A 14129-nucleotide genomic window follows, 5' to 3' on the forward strand; every position below is an offset into this window, starting at 1 on the left:
ACGTTCTTGATTTTCCTATTTCTGGAGGATTCTAGAAACAGAAAATCCAGCAAACTGAGCCTGCAAGTCTGGCGAGTTCTTGGGGTGGGAGGGGGTGGATGGAGAGAAGCTTGCAGGTGTCATTTTAAGGGCCCTACTTGGACATATGTCTCAAAGAGGCTTTTGAGCTTTAACACACTGCAGAGTAATCATTTGCTTCTCAGTCTGTCCAACCTTCTGGACAAAGCGTTCCTCAAGAGCAAGAATCGGTCTGATTAATGCATCTTCCCGGTTTTCTCACCAGGCCTGGCATGCGCTGGGTGCTCAATAAATATTTGCAGGAAAATGGAATGAAGAGCTAAGCAGAGTATAAATAAGGATGAGTAATCTCTAAGGTCAGTAGATCTTCGACAGTGGGAAATGTGAGAGCCTGGTTCATAGGTGGAAAGTCCAGGAAAATGAGAAAAAAAGTAGGGCAAAATATACACTTCATTTGAGCAAATCGTTTTTTCTCCACTCCAGTTTTGGTCAACTTCATGGGCATATGCATGTGCAGTGGAAGGGAGACTAATTTAGCTCTGTAAAGGTACTGACCAAAATAAGGTTTTTGTGTCTGAGAGATTAACTGAGATGGGGAGGGCCCCAAGAGTATCTTTCCCGCCTACTATTCAGAGGACAGGCCAGGCGTCGGCCCCAGGGAGACTACATTTCCCAGCGTGCCGCACACGGACGGGCGAGGGCGTGAGCGCAGCCTTGGCGCGGTGCTCTTTGGGAGTTGTAGTTTTCACTCGTCCGGCACCTGCGCTGGCGCCTCAGCCTGGTGGTGAAAACAGGCCACGTGACCGGAAAAGCCGTCCTTCGCCTTTGCGCCGGAACAGGTTGCCTGGGTTGACCGACGCCCGGCCACCGGGGCGGACCAATCGGCTGCCTAGAGCGAGACGTTGGCGTTTGAAATCAGCCAATGGCAGGCATTGGCTGGAACTTCCTCCCCGCCCCCTTCGCCCGGCCTGCGAGAGCTTCGAGGGAAGCTAGGCGGCAGCGAGTAGCGGCGAAGTTGCTTCTGAGGGAGCCTAAGGTAGCGGGGAGAGGCGGCCGGGCGCAGTAGCGAACTCTCTGGGTACCCCTCTACCCCCGCCCCGGGCCCGGAGCTTTCGGAGCCGTCCTCTGGGAACCGGTTCCTCTTCCACAGGCTTTCTTTTACTTCAGGAGCACGCGGGGCGGCAGGCCCAGTGGGGGAGGCCGGGGTGCAGGAGCCCGCGGCGGGCCACGCTGGAGGTTGGAGTTAGGGGTGCGGTGGCGGTGGCCCGGCCGGCTGGGGCGCTTAGGAGGGGCGGCGGGGGGTGGGGTGGGGGGAGATGAGGCTGGACCGCGGCGGGCCCGGCGGTTCTGCGCAGGCGCAGAGGCCGTGTCTGTGCCTTCCCTAGGCCCCGCCTCCGTGGGGCCCCCTCGCTGCCCCTCCGTCGGCGAGTCCAGCCCCCGGACCCTTGGGGACTCACTGGGCGCTTGTTCCGTAGATGACCGGTTCTAACGAGTTCAAGCTGAACCAGCCACCCGAGGACGGCATCTCCTCGGTGAAGTTCAGTCCGAACACCTCCCAGTTCCTGTTGGTCTCCTCCTGGGACACGTCCGTGCGCCTTTACGATGTGCCGGCCAATTCCATGCGGCTCAAGTACCAGCACACCGGCGCCGTCCTGGACTGCGCTTTCTACGTAGGTGTCCTCCGTTTCCGCTGCTGCCCCCCTTTAATATTCTCGGTCTGGTGTTCCTGGTCACCAGTGTCCGTTTTCCGCTGTTGGGCAGAGGCTTTTGTCGGTGGGGTCATTTGGATAGCTCCCCTCCCTTCCCCCAGCACCTACCTTGAGCCCAGGCACTGTCTTTTTGTTTGTTGGTTTGGTTTGGTTTTTGTGTGTGTGTGTGTGGGGGGGGGGTTGCGCCGGGGACTTGCAGACGTCAGGAACTCGGTCTCCCCTTGTGTTCTAATGGCGTAAGCCTGCAAACCTTTTGGACGTAATGTGTCTGAAACTCACAGCAAGACAGTAACCTTTGGCTGTCTTGTTAAAAGGAAGGTCTGTTTGCGAGTACATGGGAATGCCTGTTGACTGTCAGCCAGTGTGGTGAACAGTTCTTCCTTAACTTGCTGGCATAGTGGTTTTCTCAGCTCCTTAATTTTTTGTACTGTTTTTTTGTTTGTTTACAGCGAGTAGCTGAGCCCAGTGTACCTCTCGTCCTGAGCATAAACTGGATAGTTGGCTGTAGAAACAGGAACTTTTAAATGCTTTTTAAAGCTCTGTAAGTTTTAAATGACTTGCAACTTTATTTTGTAGGATCCAACACATGCCTGGAGTGGGGGATTAGACCATCAGTTGAAAATGCATGATTTGAACACTGATCAAGGTAACATAGCCACGTTTTTACCAGTTTAGTGTTTTCTTAGTTAGTGCTTGCTTGTAAATGTTTACTCACGAAGAGTAGCTCCTGAATTGCTTAGTTCCTAAGTTGCTTAGATACAAGTAAAAATGGCTTGAATTTAGGACGTTTTCGTTTAAATGATAACCATTAAATTACAATCACAAAATACTATGCATGTATTTTATCAGTGAAACTCGTGATCTCCATCCACAGTGTTTGCATGAAGTGGCACGTAAGTGTTTGACCTTCCCCTTGCTCTTAGAAGGGGGCTGGGTCCCGCAGTGGACTCCCTTTCCGTAGGAGTTTTCTAGGACAGCGCTGATGTCTCAGCGTTCTCTTGTCAGAAGCTCATTTAGTTTAGACTGAAGGAAGATAGGTTTTAAAAAATTTAACATTATAAAATAGTCAACCCTGTCCAGATACCATGTTAACCCCGCTTGTATAATTGTTCAGCATAGAATGTGCTTCAGTTGCATTTATTGAACGAAGGACAAGATGACACGTTTTCTTTTAGTTAATTTCTAAGAGATATGAAACAACTTACCGAGATTTTTATGGTGACTTTGGAGCAGAATAGAGATTGGAATGGAACCCGAATACACAGAGCTCTCTAGTGGAGGTTTTGTTTTCTTTTTTTGGTATATGCATACGTTAGACATAGATGTACTTGAAGGACATGGCAAGGCACAGAGATATGACTAACGAGCATGAGTTGGACAGTGGGAGGATGGATAGAGGGTGGGCACTATATCTTATCAAAAAAAAGAGAAGGATCCAATCAGAAGAGGCTTTTGCATGAAAGCCGTTTTGTCATGTAACTTACAACTGCAGGTGTTTGGTTTTGTTTGCTAGCAGCTTATTCTAGATAGGAAGTTAGCTTGCAGGTTTAGGTTCTATTTGTTTGAAAACTCAGGAGAAAAAAAGCACTGAAAAGCAAACAAAAGTTTTTGATGTTAGAGACCATAATTAAGGGAATTAGCTGTTTATTCTCAGAAGGTCATTGCTGAACTTCACGAGATACCATTTAAACAAGAAAAAAAAGTATGTATTTAAACAGGTAGTTTTCCTCTTTGAGGATCAGGGCCACATATTGTTTGTTCTTTGTTGTATCCTTAGCATGTGGTATAGATTCTGGCACATAGTAGACATTTAGTAGATGTTCGTTGAATGAATGAATCAGATAGGGTGAAGAGTTGAAATTGAGAGGAAAGAAATTGTGTATTAGAAATTTGACCCACCATGAAAACCAAGTGGGTTAATCATAAGACTCCCTGCCTTCCTCATCCCCAGCACTCAGATAATCCTGTTACCACTTAAATAAGTTTCTTTGAAACATCAGCTTAACAGTGATAAGTTTTATCCAGATCCATTCGACCAGAGTTCTCATTGGTTCATTTCATCAGGTATTTCTTGAGCACCTACCATGTATAAGAACCTGTACTAGATAGTCAGAACTGTAGAGTTAAACAAGGTTCCTGATTTGAAGGAATCTAGAATCAAGTGAGGAAAATAACAAATATGCCACCATTTTAATGTAATCTGAAACTGAAGTCAGCTTTTGGTATTACCATGCCAGTGAATCAAGCTATGCATTGTCAGGTGAACAGAGATGAAAGGGTGACTTTTCGTAGTCATGGAGAAATTTTTCTGTGTGTAGTAGTTCCATTGAGTGGGTGGAAGCGGATTCGTTACAGTGCAGTGAATGTTTCCTTCTATTGTTCACTTGAGGAATCTTTGTTTACTAAAGCTAGGTGTGGTTTGTTGGTTTGTTTTTTCCTACAGAAAATCTTGTTGGAACCCATGATGCCCCTATCAGATGTGTTGAATACTGTCCAGAAGTGAATGTGATGGTTACTGGGAGTTGGGATCAGACAGTTAAATTGTGGGATCCCAGAACCCCTTGTAATGCTGGGACCTTCTCTCAGCCTGAAAAGGTAGGCTCTTTATATTCGTAACAGGAATTACGGTCCCTGGGGTGGTTTGACTTGATAAATGTTTGGTGAATATGATGTTGAATTTAGAGGTTAAGAGTTGATGAGTCTATTTTACAAACTCAGCTAAATATGTGAAGGAAAACTAATTTTGGTATTTTGGTCAACATTTTCTGTCAGTTGTCATATTTGTACTGGATAGCACTAGTCCTAAACCCACTTCCATGTATTAACGCTTTCAGTCGTAGGGCTGAGAAGCAACTTTTCAGAGAAGTCATTTAGCAAAGACTGTTCCATTGCCTTCATTAGGGTTTGACGGCCCCAAACCAGGAAGTGGGATGGAGCATCACTCACTCATTTTCACTTACAACCTGAGGTTTCTCTTGAGTTGACTAAGAGGGTGAAATGGGTTATCATTTGAGGTTTAGTGAAAAAGATGTCCTATATTCCCTGGCTTTTACCATTTATTTATTTTTAATACTAACAGATGTAGTTTGAAGGCTGTAGTGAAGGAAGCTTCTTAAAACTGAAACTTTGTGTATTATCGTAACCTTTTGATCTGTACAGTGGAAGTGTAATTGAGCATTCTTGTTGTATCCTTTATCAGACTTTATCAGGTGGTAGTTAATTTTAAAGATTGATTGTTTTAGCAGTTTAAAGGTATCCTTCCCTTGAGTCTATTTCCTCAGTGTAAATATACTGTTCAGTTCCTGTTAGCTGTCATTATATACCGTAGTGCATCCAAAGAGCGGTTAGTTTTGTCACATCACATTCGAATCTACTCCTGGCAAGACCTTTGTTCAGAATAAAATAATTGCATTGTTTCTAGTTTTGATTTATGGTTGTATGTAACATGTTAAGAGCTGTGATAAATTGCTGACAGAATATCATGTAATGGACAGCCACACTGAATCAAGCTGCTTATTGGTTCAGCAAGGTTCATTATGTCACTTTTTTTAATACTGTCTTTGATAAATGTATATACCTAGTCAGTAGCGTGACAGTGTTTTTACTTGATTTATGATCCGTGGAGATAGAAGGCACTTTTAGAAGCTTGTGTGTCACCTGTAAAGATTTAAGGTAAAATTCCCATTCTCATTGTACTGTTATCAACTGATCTCTTTCTGTGTTTTTTTAAATTTGGTGTTTCGTATGTCTTAGGTTAATTTCTGTTTTTTCTGCAAACATGTTTTCTGAATAAACAGTGGTAAATCTTAATATGTCTCTTATTGAAATACGCTTGTGTTAAATCTACTGTTTTGAATCTTTTAAATGTCTTGTTTTTCCCTTGGTCAAATTAGCTGTTGAATTTAAAGGCCAGATTGTAGAGACTATCGGGTCGTTACGTTGTGAAACCCAATTTGTTTTTTTCCTCCGGGCTGGTGGTATGTGGTTAACATATTAGTGATTACTAACCATAAGGTTTAATTACTGAATGTTAAAGAGATGTCTTACCATGTCATGAGGCCTCTTCATTTTTTATAGTGGTTTTTCAGGTTTTAAAATATTAGATTAGGGTTGCTTATTAATTGAAAGTAATGATGAGGGCATAGTTATAAACCTGAAGTCTAGACTTTAAAAAAATGATTTAACCTGATCAGGAACATACGTTTTGCCACCATTTTCATGAATTTGCTATCTCTATTTAGTCCCCAGATAACATATTTGAAAATAAGTAACTTTAAATGCTTATTTGCAGGAAATTTTGTGATTTGTTTTAAAGGAATGTTTTTGTGGAAGTTGTTTTGATATTGAAGAAAAGGAATTTTGAGGGGGAATAAATAGATGCTTTTAGGGAATAAAATGCTTTTTAAATTTTCCCTGAAGATAACTCTGACTTGAGTGTTCAGTATGACATAAGGGTATAAGAATGTGCCTTGTCATATGCCAGACCACTATCCTTGTCTTTTAATTTTGAGTTCATATGCCACCAGAAGCAACTAAGAAGCTAATTAATGATAGCTCTCTCACTCTTCCTGGGAAGGCCTATTTATTCAGTGTGACAGCTGGGAGAGTCAAGATTTTTAGAGTTACAACATGAAATCCTTCCAAAAGGTGGTCATAGAAAAATAATTTTGAAAATGATAGTTTTATGAAAAGCCAGAAGCCCATTGAAAGCTATCTTGAGTTGTTTTTATGGCTTTATTATCTCCTTTTTGAGTATTTTCTACAATTTTATATTGTCACTGAATGAAACGAGGGCTGTAAAAACTGTTTAATAATTTAACTTGTTTTAGTAACGAAGAGAATTGTTTCAGAGATGCTTTCGGAGAGTTAATTAGAATGTGCATTACGTGATACTTGGTGAAGTATTAAGAATATCTTGTGTTTATTATTTTGTGCCAATTGGTTTATGTAACTGTAGCATTTAAAATTTCGTACCTGTGTTTGTGAACCTGATCAGCTAACTTTTTTATGGTTTTATGATTAGTGGACTTTATCTTGGTGCGAAATGCCATTTGCAGGCAAGCAGATGATTTTCAGCAAGTTTTGGTCTTTCTTGAAAGGTATATACCCTCTCAGTGTCCGGAGACCGGCTGATTGTGGGCACCGCAGGCCGCAGAGTGTTGGTGTGGGACTTACGGAACATGGGCTACGTGCAGCAGCGCCGGGAGTCCAGCCTCAAGTACCAGACTCGCTGCATACGAGCATTTCCAAACAAGCAGGTACTGACCGCTCCTCCCTGTGCCTGGGGAATTTGAAAATAAGAGGATCTTATATGATAATGATTTGGTCACTGCCTTTTAAAGCTTTGCTCTTTTTTTTTGAGTAGTGATTTAGAATTTGTTAGATTTAGAATTTGTTGTTGTAAATTTTTGACAGCCTTTTGTTAAAAGGTGGTGTGTTAACTCGATTTTAGAGAAAGCTTTGATGTTCAGAGAGGACACGTACTCTGCCAGTGGCGAGAGGAGAGGTTTTCAGGTCCCTCGGGGATCCTAGTCCAGGATGCTTGACCAGGTGTACAGTAATCAGAGAGGGTTTTGCAGGTATTTTAATTTACAAACCAGTGAATTCAAATTTAAATCTGGAAATTTAGGATTATGGAATTTGCTGTTCTCTCTCTCTCTCTTTTTCTTTCTTTTTTTTGCACCTCTTTGTACCCTAATGCTAATAGAGTTTGGTCAGTCTGCTAGCAGACCTGGATTTTTCTTTTCTAAAAGAATGCCATTGAGGGTAGAGAGGCGTTGTCTCTCATATAATGATGAACAGGGTAGGTCACCCTTCCCATCATCGTTACTAGATGAAATGACACTTTATTAATCTGCTCTTTCCTCCCCAAATCCTTAAAGTTCGAAGGGAAGTTGGTGGCGGGGTCAGCTGCTGTAGGAATTTTACAAGAGGAAAAGTCATTAAAAACAGTGGGTCTCTTTGGAATCTAATGGCTGTCCTCTAGTGCTTGTCAGAAGGCTAGTACCTCAAATGGTGACCACAGTTCTTCTTCTCAGGATATTGTAAATTTCCATTGAAGATAAGGAATTGCAGTTATGTGAAACTTTAGAGATTTAAGTGCATGATTAAAATATGCTTGCATTTATGAACGTTATTATGTCTTCTATCTAAAATTTTCCGTCAGAGTTTTTCCAGTTCATAATGGAAGTTTAAAAGTAACATTTTACTGATATTTTTTTTCCTCCATAAGTAGTTTTTTAGGAGTAAATCTTTTTCATACCTTTAAGAGTTAAAAATATAGATTTCATATTTATCTTCATCTCTTACCTTCTTTGACATACTATTTCGAGGCAAAGTGAGGAAAGGTTTGAAATTATAAGCCACTTTTGAACATCACTGAAAATCCGTGTGGTTTGTGTGTACACTTGACTTGGTGTAGTTAAATGCGAGGGGCAGGATGACCAAGATGGAGGGCTGGTTTTCCACTTGGTTTGGATTATTGGTGCCCTCAGTGAAGGAGACACAATCCTCTTAGAGTTGTTAGAGGTGAGGAGGCGTAGAGCAAAGAAAAATGTATTCCAGCTGATGGAATGAATTCGAGTCCCCTTCTGGACGGGACGACAAATAAATGAGATGGAAACACTTTAAAATTCCTGTTGAGGTTTGACAGAATAACTCAGCATTTTGGATTGCAGTGTGCAGGGTACTGGTAGAACGAAGAAGGCAAGTGATGGTGGCCTTTTATTTATTTACTTGTAATGAAACAGGTATAAGTGTTCTTAAACTTCTGGAGTGATCTTAACTATGTTAGTACAGCTTAAACACGTGGTTAAAACCTGGCCGTATTCTCTTTTCATTTTAAAAATAATCATCTTTCTTTACTGTTTGAATTTGGGAATTGGGTTGAGTTTGGGAATCCAGGCCTTGTTTTGGAAGCTGGATTCACCATTTGTGTCCTCTGATTTCCTCTTGTCAGGGTTATGTATTAAGCTCTATTGAAGGCCGAGTGGCAGTTGAGTACTTGGACCCAAGCCCTGAGGTACAGAAGAAGAAGTATGCCTTCAAGTGTCACAGACTAAAAGAAAATAATATCGAGCAGATTTACCCAGTCAATGCCATTTCGTTTCACAACATCCACAATACCTTTGCCACAGGTATGCTAACCTGTATCTCGTTGTTAAGATAACATCATTTTGCTGTTAATTGAACACTGCACATTTGTACTTGGGCAGAGTTTTAAAAACTTGTGCTTGCTTTTTATGATATTTAAAGGGAAGAAAATCTTTTCTTTTTGAAATCTTTTTGAAATTACTTGCAGGTGGTTCTGATGGATTTGTAAATATTTGGGATCCATTTAACAAAAAGCGACTGTGCCAGTTCCACCGGTACCCCACCAGCATTGCGTCACTCGCCTTCAGTAACGATGGGACTACACTTGCCATAGCATCATCGTATATGTACGAAATGGATGACACGGAACATCCCGAAGATGGTATCTTCATCCGCCAGGTGACAGACGCGGAGACAAAACCCAAGTGAGTATGCCTCACCTGTATCGGAGCCTTTACTTGCACTCAACCCAGGATTTATTAATTGTTCTAAATTCATGAATAGCATTCTCGATGCCTGCTCGATATTACAGCTGACTCTAGGGTTGGAGTTGATTTTATCTTGTTCTCCCAAGCTTTCAATATCCGTAGGTTGATAGACGCCTGATGGATAAAATTGTGCCTAGTTGTTTTGTAGAGAAGAATGTCAAACTCTCATTCTTCTTGAATAGGCACTATTATTTGAATCTCTGGAGTTATTACTAGCTTACTGCTTCAAAATTAAGTTGAGGAATTCAAGAATAATTTATTTAGCAAATTCTATTTAAGATATTTAAGAATTTGAACTACCAAAAATCTTCCCTCTCCACAGAGGTTGTTCCTTTAATATTTACACAAAATGAATGACCTTCAGGTCTTACTGGAAATTCAGAGTAATATGGCCTTGCCTGCAATAGCAGATTTCCTTAGTTTCGAAATTTTCATAGATGTCTTTGGCTCTTGGTTGTAACTGCTGACAGAGAGGAACCATTTCCATTTTTTGGTACCTAGGGCAAAGCTTTTTACTTAATTACCTGCACCAGGCTTCCAGGCTTAAGGGAAACCTGATACTTAGGCACTTGTTTAACCATAAAATACCAACCCCCAAGAGTCTTTGTCCTGTTCCTTGTCCCTGTCTACTCAGGCCCTGGAAGGAAGTCCTCAGTAAATATTTATGGAATAACTGACTGTTTTCAAGATTCCTGTACCTCTCTGAGTTAGAATGGTATAGAGTCCCCTTGCTAAATTGGTTGAGTCCCTGAGAAGGGGGCAGAGTATTAAATACTCAATGTCATGTGTGCTTTTACAGGTTTGACTTTAGAACAGACTTAGCATGTGAAGCCTGTTGGATAAAGGGCTGTGTTTGCATTTAATCTCTCACTTCTGTATCTCTTGTCCTGGCTGGCCATTTTGATCTCATGCTGTTCTTTTTTCTTTTGAACTTGTAGGTCACCATGTACTTGACAAGATTTCATTTACTTAAGTGCCATGTTGATGATAATAAAACAATTCGTACTCCCCAATGGTGGATTTATTACTTTTAACAAAGAAACCAGGGAAAAATTTTAATATTAATATTATAAGAACCTGAAAATATTGGAAAAGAGGTTTTTATTGCTTTTTTTTTTTAAAACAAACACTTTCTTTAGTGCATGAGATGGTTTGATGGTTTGCTGCATTTAAAGGTATTCGGACAAACAGAATTGGAGGGCAGCGACAGCACTTTTGAGAATCAGTTTTGACCTTGATGGTTTTTGTTTCCATTGTGGAAATAAATGTTTGTGGATAAATGTAGGTAGTAAAACCCCCTTTGCATTCTTTGTGGACCTTAAATGGTAGAGAAAAAGGCTCTTGAGCCATTTGTTTCTCTTGCTGGTTATAGTTGCTAATTCTAAAGCTGCTTCAGACTGCCTCATGAGGAGGTTAATCTACAATTAAACAATATTTCCTCTCGGCCGTCCATTATTTTCTGAAGCAGATGGGTCATCATTTCCTGGGCTGTGAAACAAAGCGAGGTTAAGGTTAGACTCTGGGGAATCAGCTCGTTTTCAATCTTATTAGGGTGCAGAAGGAAAACTAATAAGAAAACCTCCTAACATCATTTTGTGACTGTAAACAATTATTTATTAGCAAACAATTGATCCCAGAAGAGCAAATTGTTTGAGTCAGTAATGAGCTGAGAAAAGACAGAGCATATCTGTGTATTTGGAAAAATAATTGTAACGTAATTGCAGTACATTTAGACAGGCATCTATTTGGACCTGTTTCTATCTCTAAATGAATTTTTGGAAACATTAACGAGGTTTACATATTTCTCTGACATTTATATAGTTCTCATGTCCATTTCAGTTACCCAGCCACTGGTGATTAAGGTTAAAAAGAAAAAAATTATAGTGAGAATGAGATTCATTTCAATATAATGCCCTGAAGCAGAACATGAACTTAGCTTGGCCTATTCTAGGTAGTTCCAAATAGTATTTTTGTTGTCACACTTCTTGTTTTTTATTTATATTATTTGCAAATGTATGTTTCTGAATGGTACTTGGACCTTTACTGAAATTTATTTTTTCCATGATGTATTTAAAAAAAAAATTTTCTGATACAGAGAAAGGTCTTATTTTTATTTGTAAGTATTTCAGTGAAAACTTAGTGTGAGTCTGAACCCATCTTTTGAAATGTATTTTCTTCATTGCAGGTCCACCTAATCATCTCGTGAAAGTGGTTTCTCTATGGAAAGCTTTGTTTTGCTTCCTACAATTACATGCTTATCCCCTAAGGGATGCGTTATAGTCATTGTGGACGCGTTATTTAGTATGTGGATTTCTCTGTTTTCTGTCTTGCAAAAAACTTGTCTGTGTGCCCTTTCATACTGACTATGTGTAGGATGAGGAGTCTTTGTGTCCTTTTGCAGTAGTCTGAAGAATTGTTTTACCCCCCAGCAAGCCCAGTTGCTGTGTATGAGCAGCTTGAGCTCTTTTTGTAAAATAACCTAAACCTGTTAATTCCATGCTGTCTAATAAATCAGAGATTCAGAACCCTTAAATGTTGGATGTTTTTAAATGTTGGTAATTAATGTAATTTACTTCATAAAAAGGCTTCTGTAAAGCAAAACTCCCTTCATCAAGGGCCTGGTGGGGATGACATTGTACCTTTAGGTCCACACTGCCTCATTTAATTATGTCTATTCTGATGTACTTTGGGGATTCAGTCTTGAATAAAGTGATCTGTTGGAGTTCTGCCATTTCCCTCGTGCCCTCTCGCTGGATCAGCAGGGCCCTCGAGCCAACCGTGCAGCTTCACGGGACGGGCACAGACTGCATGGCAGCTGCCGGGCGCCTTTTGGCATGACTCTCTCCCGGTAGTGCTGGTGCAGCCGGGCTCCTGCAGCTCGCCCAGCCTGGTGCTGATGCAGCCAGCGGGCGCACTTGCAGCCAAGTGACAGACCCGTCTGTACTTATCCATCAAATGCTAAATCAGAGTGAAGCCCTTGGGATGGTAAATAATGTAATAGCCAGAGACTAACTGATGGTATTGGTTCTTTAGTGTGATTATGTGCTTTTTAAAGTCATAACCACTTGGTTGAGGACAGAGCATAAATTTAAAACATTGTTCAGCTGAAAGAGAATTAATATGGTATTGTAAAAGGTGACTAAATTAAAGCAATGTGGGGGACCTGGTTTTGAGGGCATGGTGTGGCAGAACTTTTTTTGTCTTTCTATCGCGATGTCGTCTTGTCTCTTGAAGCCAATGTATCTCACCTTAAAGGTGTCTACTGCCTCTTCTGTGGACCTCTTCACCAGCTCTTCTTCACAATTGGCCTGTTTATGATTATTGCCACCTTTCCCCTCAAATGACCCAGGTGTAACACCTTAACATTTCGTTGGTTTCCCTTACCCAGGTTCTCTTCTCTGTTTTTAAGTGTCTCTTCTGTTTATCTTTCTTTTCTTTCTACTGCTACTATCCCACCACCTTAAAGGGTCCCCTCTGCCCATCTAGCGGAATGCAGCAGCCTCCAGTCTGGGCCCTAAATCCTCTGTCTTCTAGAGCAGTGACTTTCAAACCTTTCGGTTGTGACCCAAGTAAGAAATACATTTGAACCACGGTCCAGAACACACAGAGGTCAGTACGGTATGTATAGTGGTGACAGTTGTGTGAAGCATCACTTGCCCTTTGTACATGTGATACATCAGTTCCCTTCCTTCCTTCCCTTTTTTTTTTTTTTTTTTCTTTTTAGGAAATTCTGGTTATGGCCCCCTGAACGGATTTTATAACAAATGCCTTACCACCTCTAATTTGAAAAACAGCTCTATACCACACAAAACTTTTAAAACTCTTGCTCTTTTTTATCATGCTGTGCTTGAGACCCTCCAGTGCCCCCGTTCCCCTTCATTCACTTTGTGAGACTCTATGCTTCCAAGGCCTGCAGATCACCAGGAAGGGACTGCTGACTGTCAAGTTACTCTTAAAAGAATGGGGGTGGAGCTGACCTTCACTGGGAATTCTGACAGGTAGATGGGAATGTTCTGGTGGCTGCAATATCTGGTTCTGAGTTCCACCGTGTAAAAACTTAAAGGTATGTTAGTTGTGGGGGGAATTCCTTTGTTCTGGGGGAAATCCATATGAGACAGCCTGATCTTGGAGTCTAGCCTTTGAACCTGGCTTTGAATCCCAACTTTGCTGTTTAATTCATTGCATCACTGGCCAAGTTAATTTCTGAGTAGCAGTTTCCTCATCTGTGAAATGAAAGTAATACCTAATTCATGGAGTTATAAATGAATATATAAAATGTTGACTAGGGCATGCCTGACACAGTCATCGCTTTCTTAGGATGAAAAAATATTCAGTCCATTGCTCTCAGTTATTAGCTGACTTTTCAGGTTCTTTTCTTTTCCATAAATTAATGTTCTTGGATATCTGTGGGATTCCAGGTTCTTAAATTTGTCAGTATATTCATCTTTTTAAAAACATTTATCAGCTGTTTCAAACATTCAGAAAAACTCAGAATCACATCTATAAACCCACCATCCAGATTTTAAAATGTTAATATTTTGTCATATTTACTTCCCTTTGTTTGTTTTTTTGCTTTTTTTTTGTGGTACGCGGGCCTCTCACTGTTGTGGCCTCTCCCGTTGCGGAGCACAGGCTCTGGACGTGCAGTCTCAGTGGCCATGGCTCACAGGCCCAGCCTCTCTGCGGCACGTGGGATCCTCCCGGACCGGGGCACGAACCCGTGTCCCCTGCATCGGCAGGCGGACTCTCAACCACTGCACCACCAGGGAAGCCCCTTCCCTTTGTTTTAAAATAAAACACTGCACATATTTGAAGCCTTATT

General features: G+C 41.2%; 1 protein-coding gene across 2 annotated transcripts; it reads left to right on the top strand.

Annotated features, from left to right (window-relative positions):
• Positions 1-976: 976 nt before the first annotated feature.
• On the top strand, positions 977-11840 carry BUB3 (BUB3 mitotic checkpoint protein). Of its 2 annotated transcripts, none has more exons than XM_082611384.1 (8): positions 977-1054; positions 1494-1688; positions 2304-2373; positions 4171-4322; positions 6827-6985; positions 8686-8863; positions 9028-9244; positions 10246-11840. In XM_082611384.1, exons 2-8 carry the CDS (start codon positions 1494-1496, stop codon positions 10259-10261), a joined length of 987 nt encoding a protein of 328 aa, XP_082467510.1. In that variant the 5' UTR covers positions 977-1054; the 3' UTR covers positions 10262-11840. The 2 variants fall into 2 exon arrangements, with proteins under 2 accessions (XP_082467510.1, XP_082467511.1); XM_082611385.1 differs by having other exon boundaries at positions 11493-11840.
• Positions 11841-14129: the final 2289 nt, after the last annotated feature.

The sequence above is a fragment of the Mesoplodon mirus genome, assembly GCF_964341445.2.
Source record: "Mesoplodon mirus genome assembly, chromosome: 2".
Lineage (NCBI taxonomy): Eukaryota > Metazoa > Chordata > Mammalia > Artiodactyla > Ziphiidae > Mesoplodon > Mesoplodon mirus.

What these genes read in the sequence shown, in the direction of transcription:
- BUB3 (XM_082611384.1), top strand. Translation starts at nt 1,494, where the DNA reads ATGACCGGTTCTAACGAGTTCAAGCTGAACCAGCCACCCGAGGACGGC. An exon ending in TGATTTGAACACTGATCAAG is followed by an intron (nt 2,374 to 4,170) that starts GTAACATAGCCA and finishes TTTTTCCTACAG; the next exon opens with AAAATCTTGTTGGAACCCAT. An exon ending in CCTTCTCTCAGCCTGAAAAG is followed by an intron (nt 4,323 to 6,826) that starts GTAGGCTCTTTA and finishes CTTTCTTGAAAG; the next exon opens with GTATATACCCTCTCAGTGTC.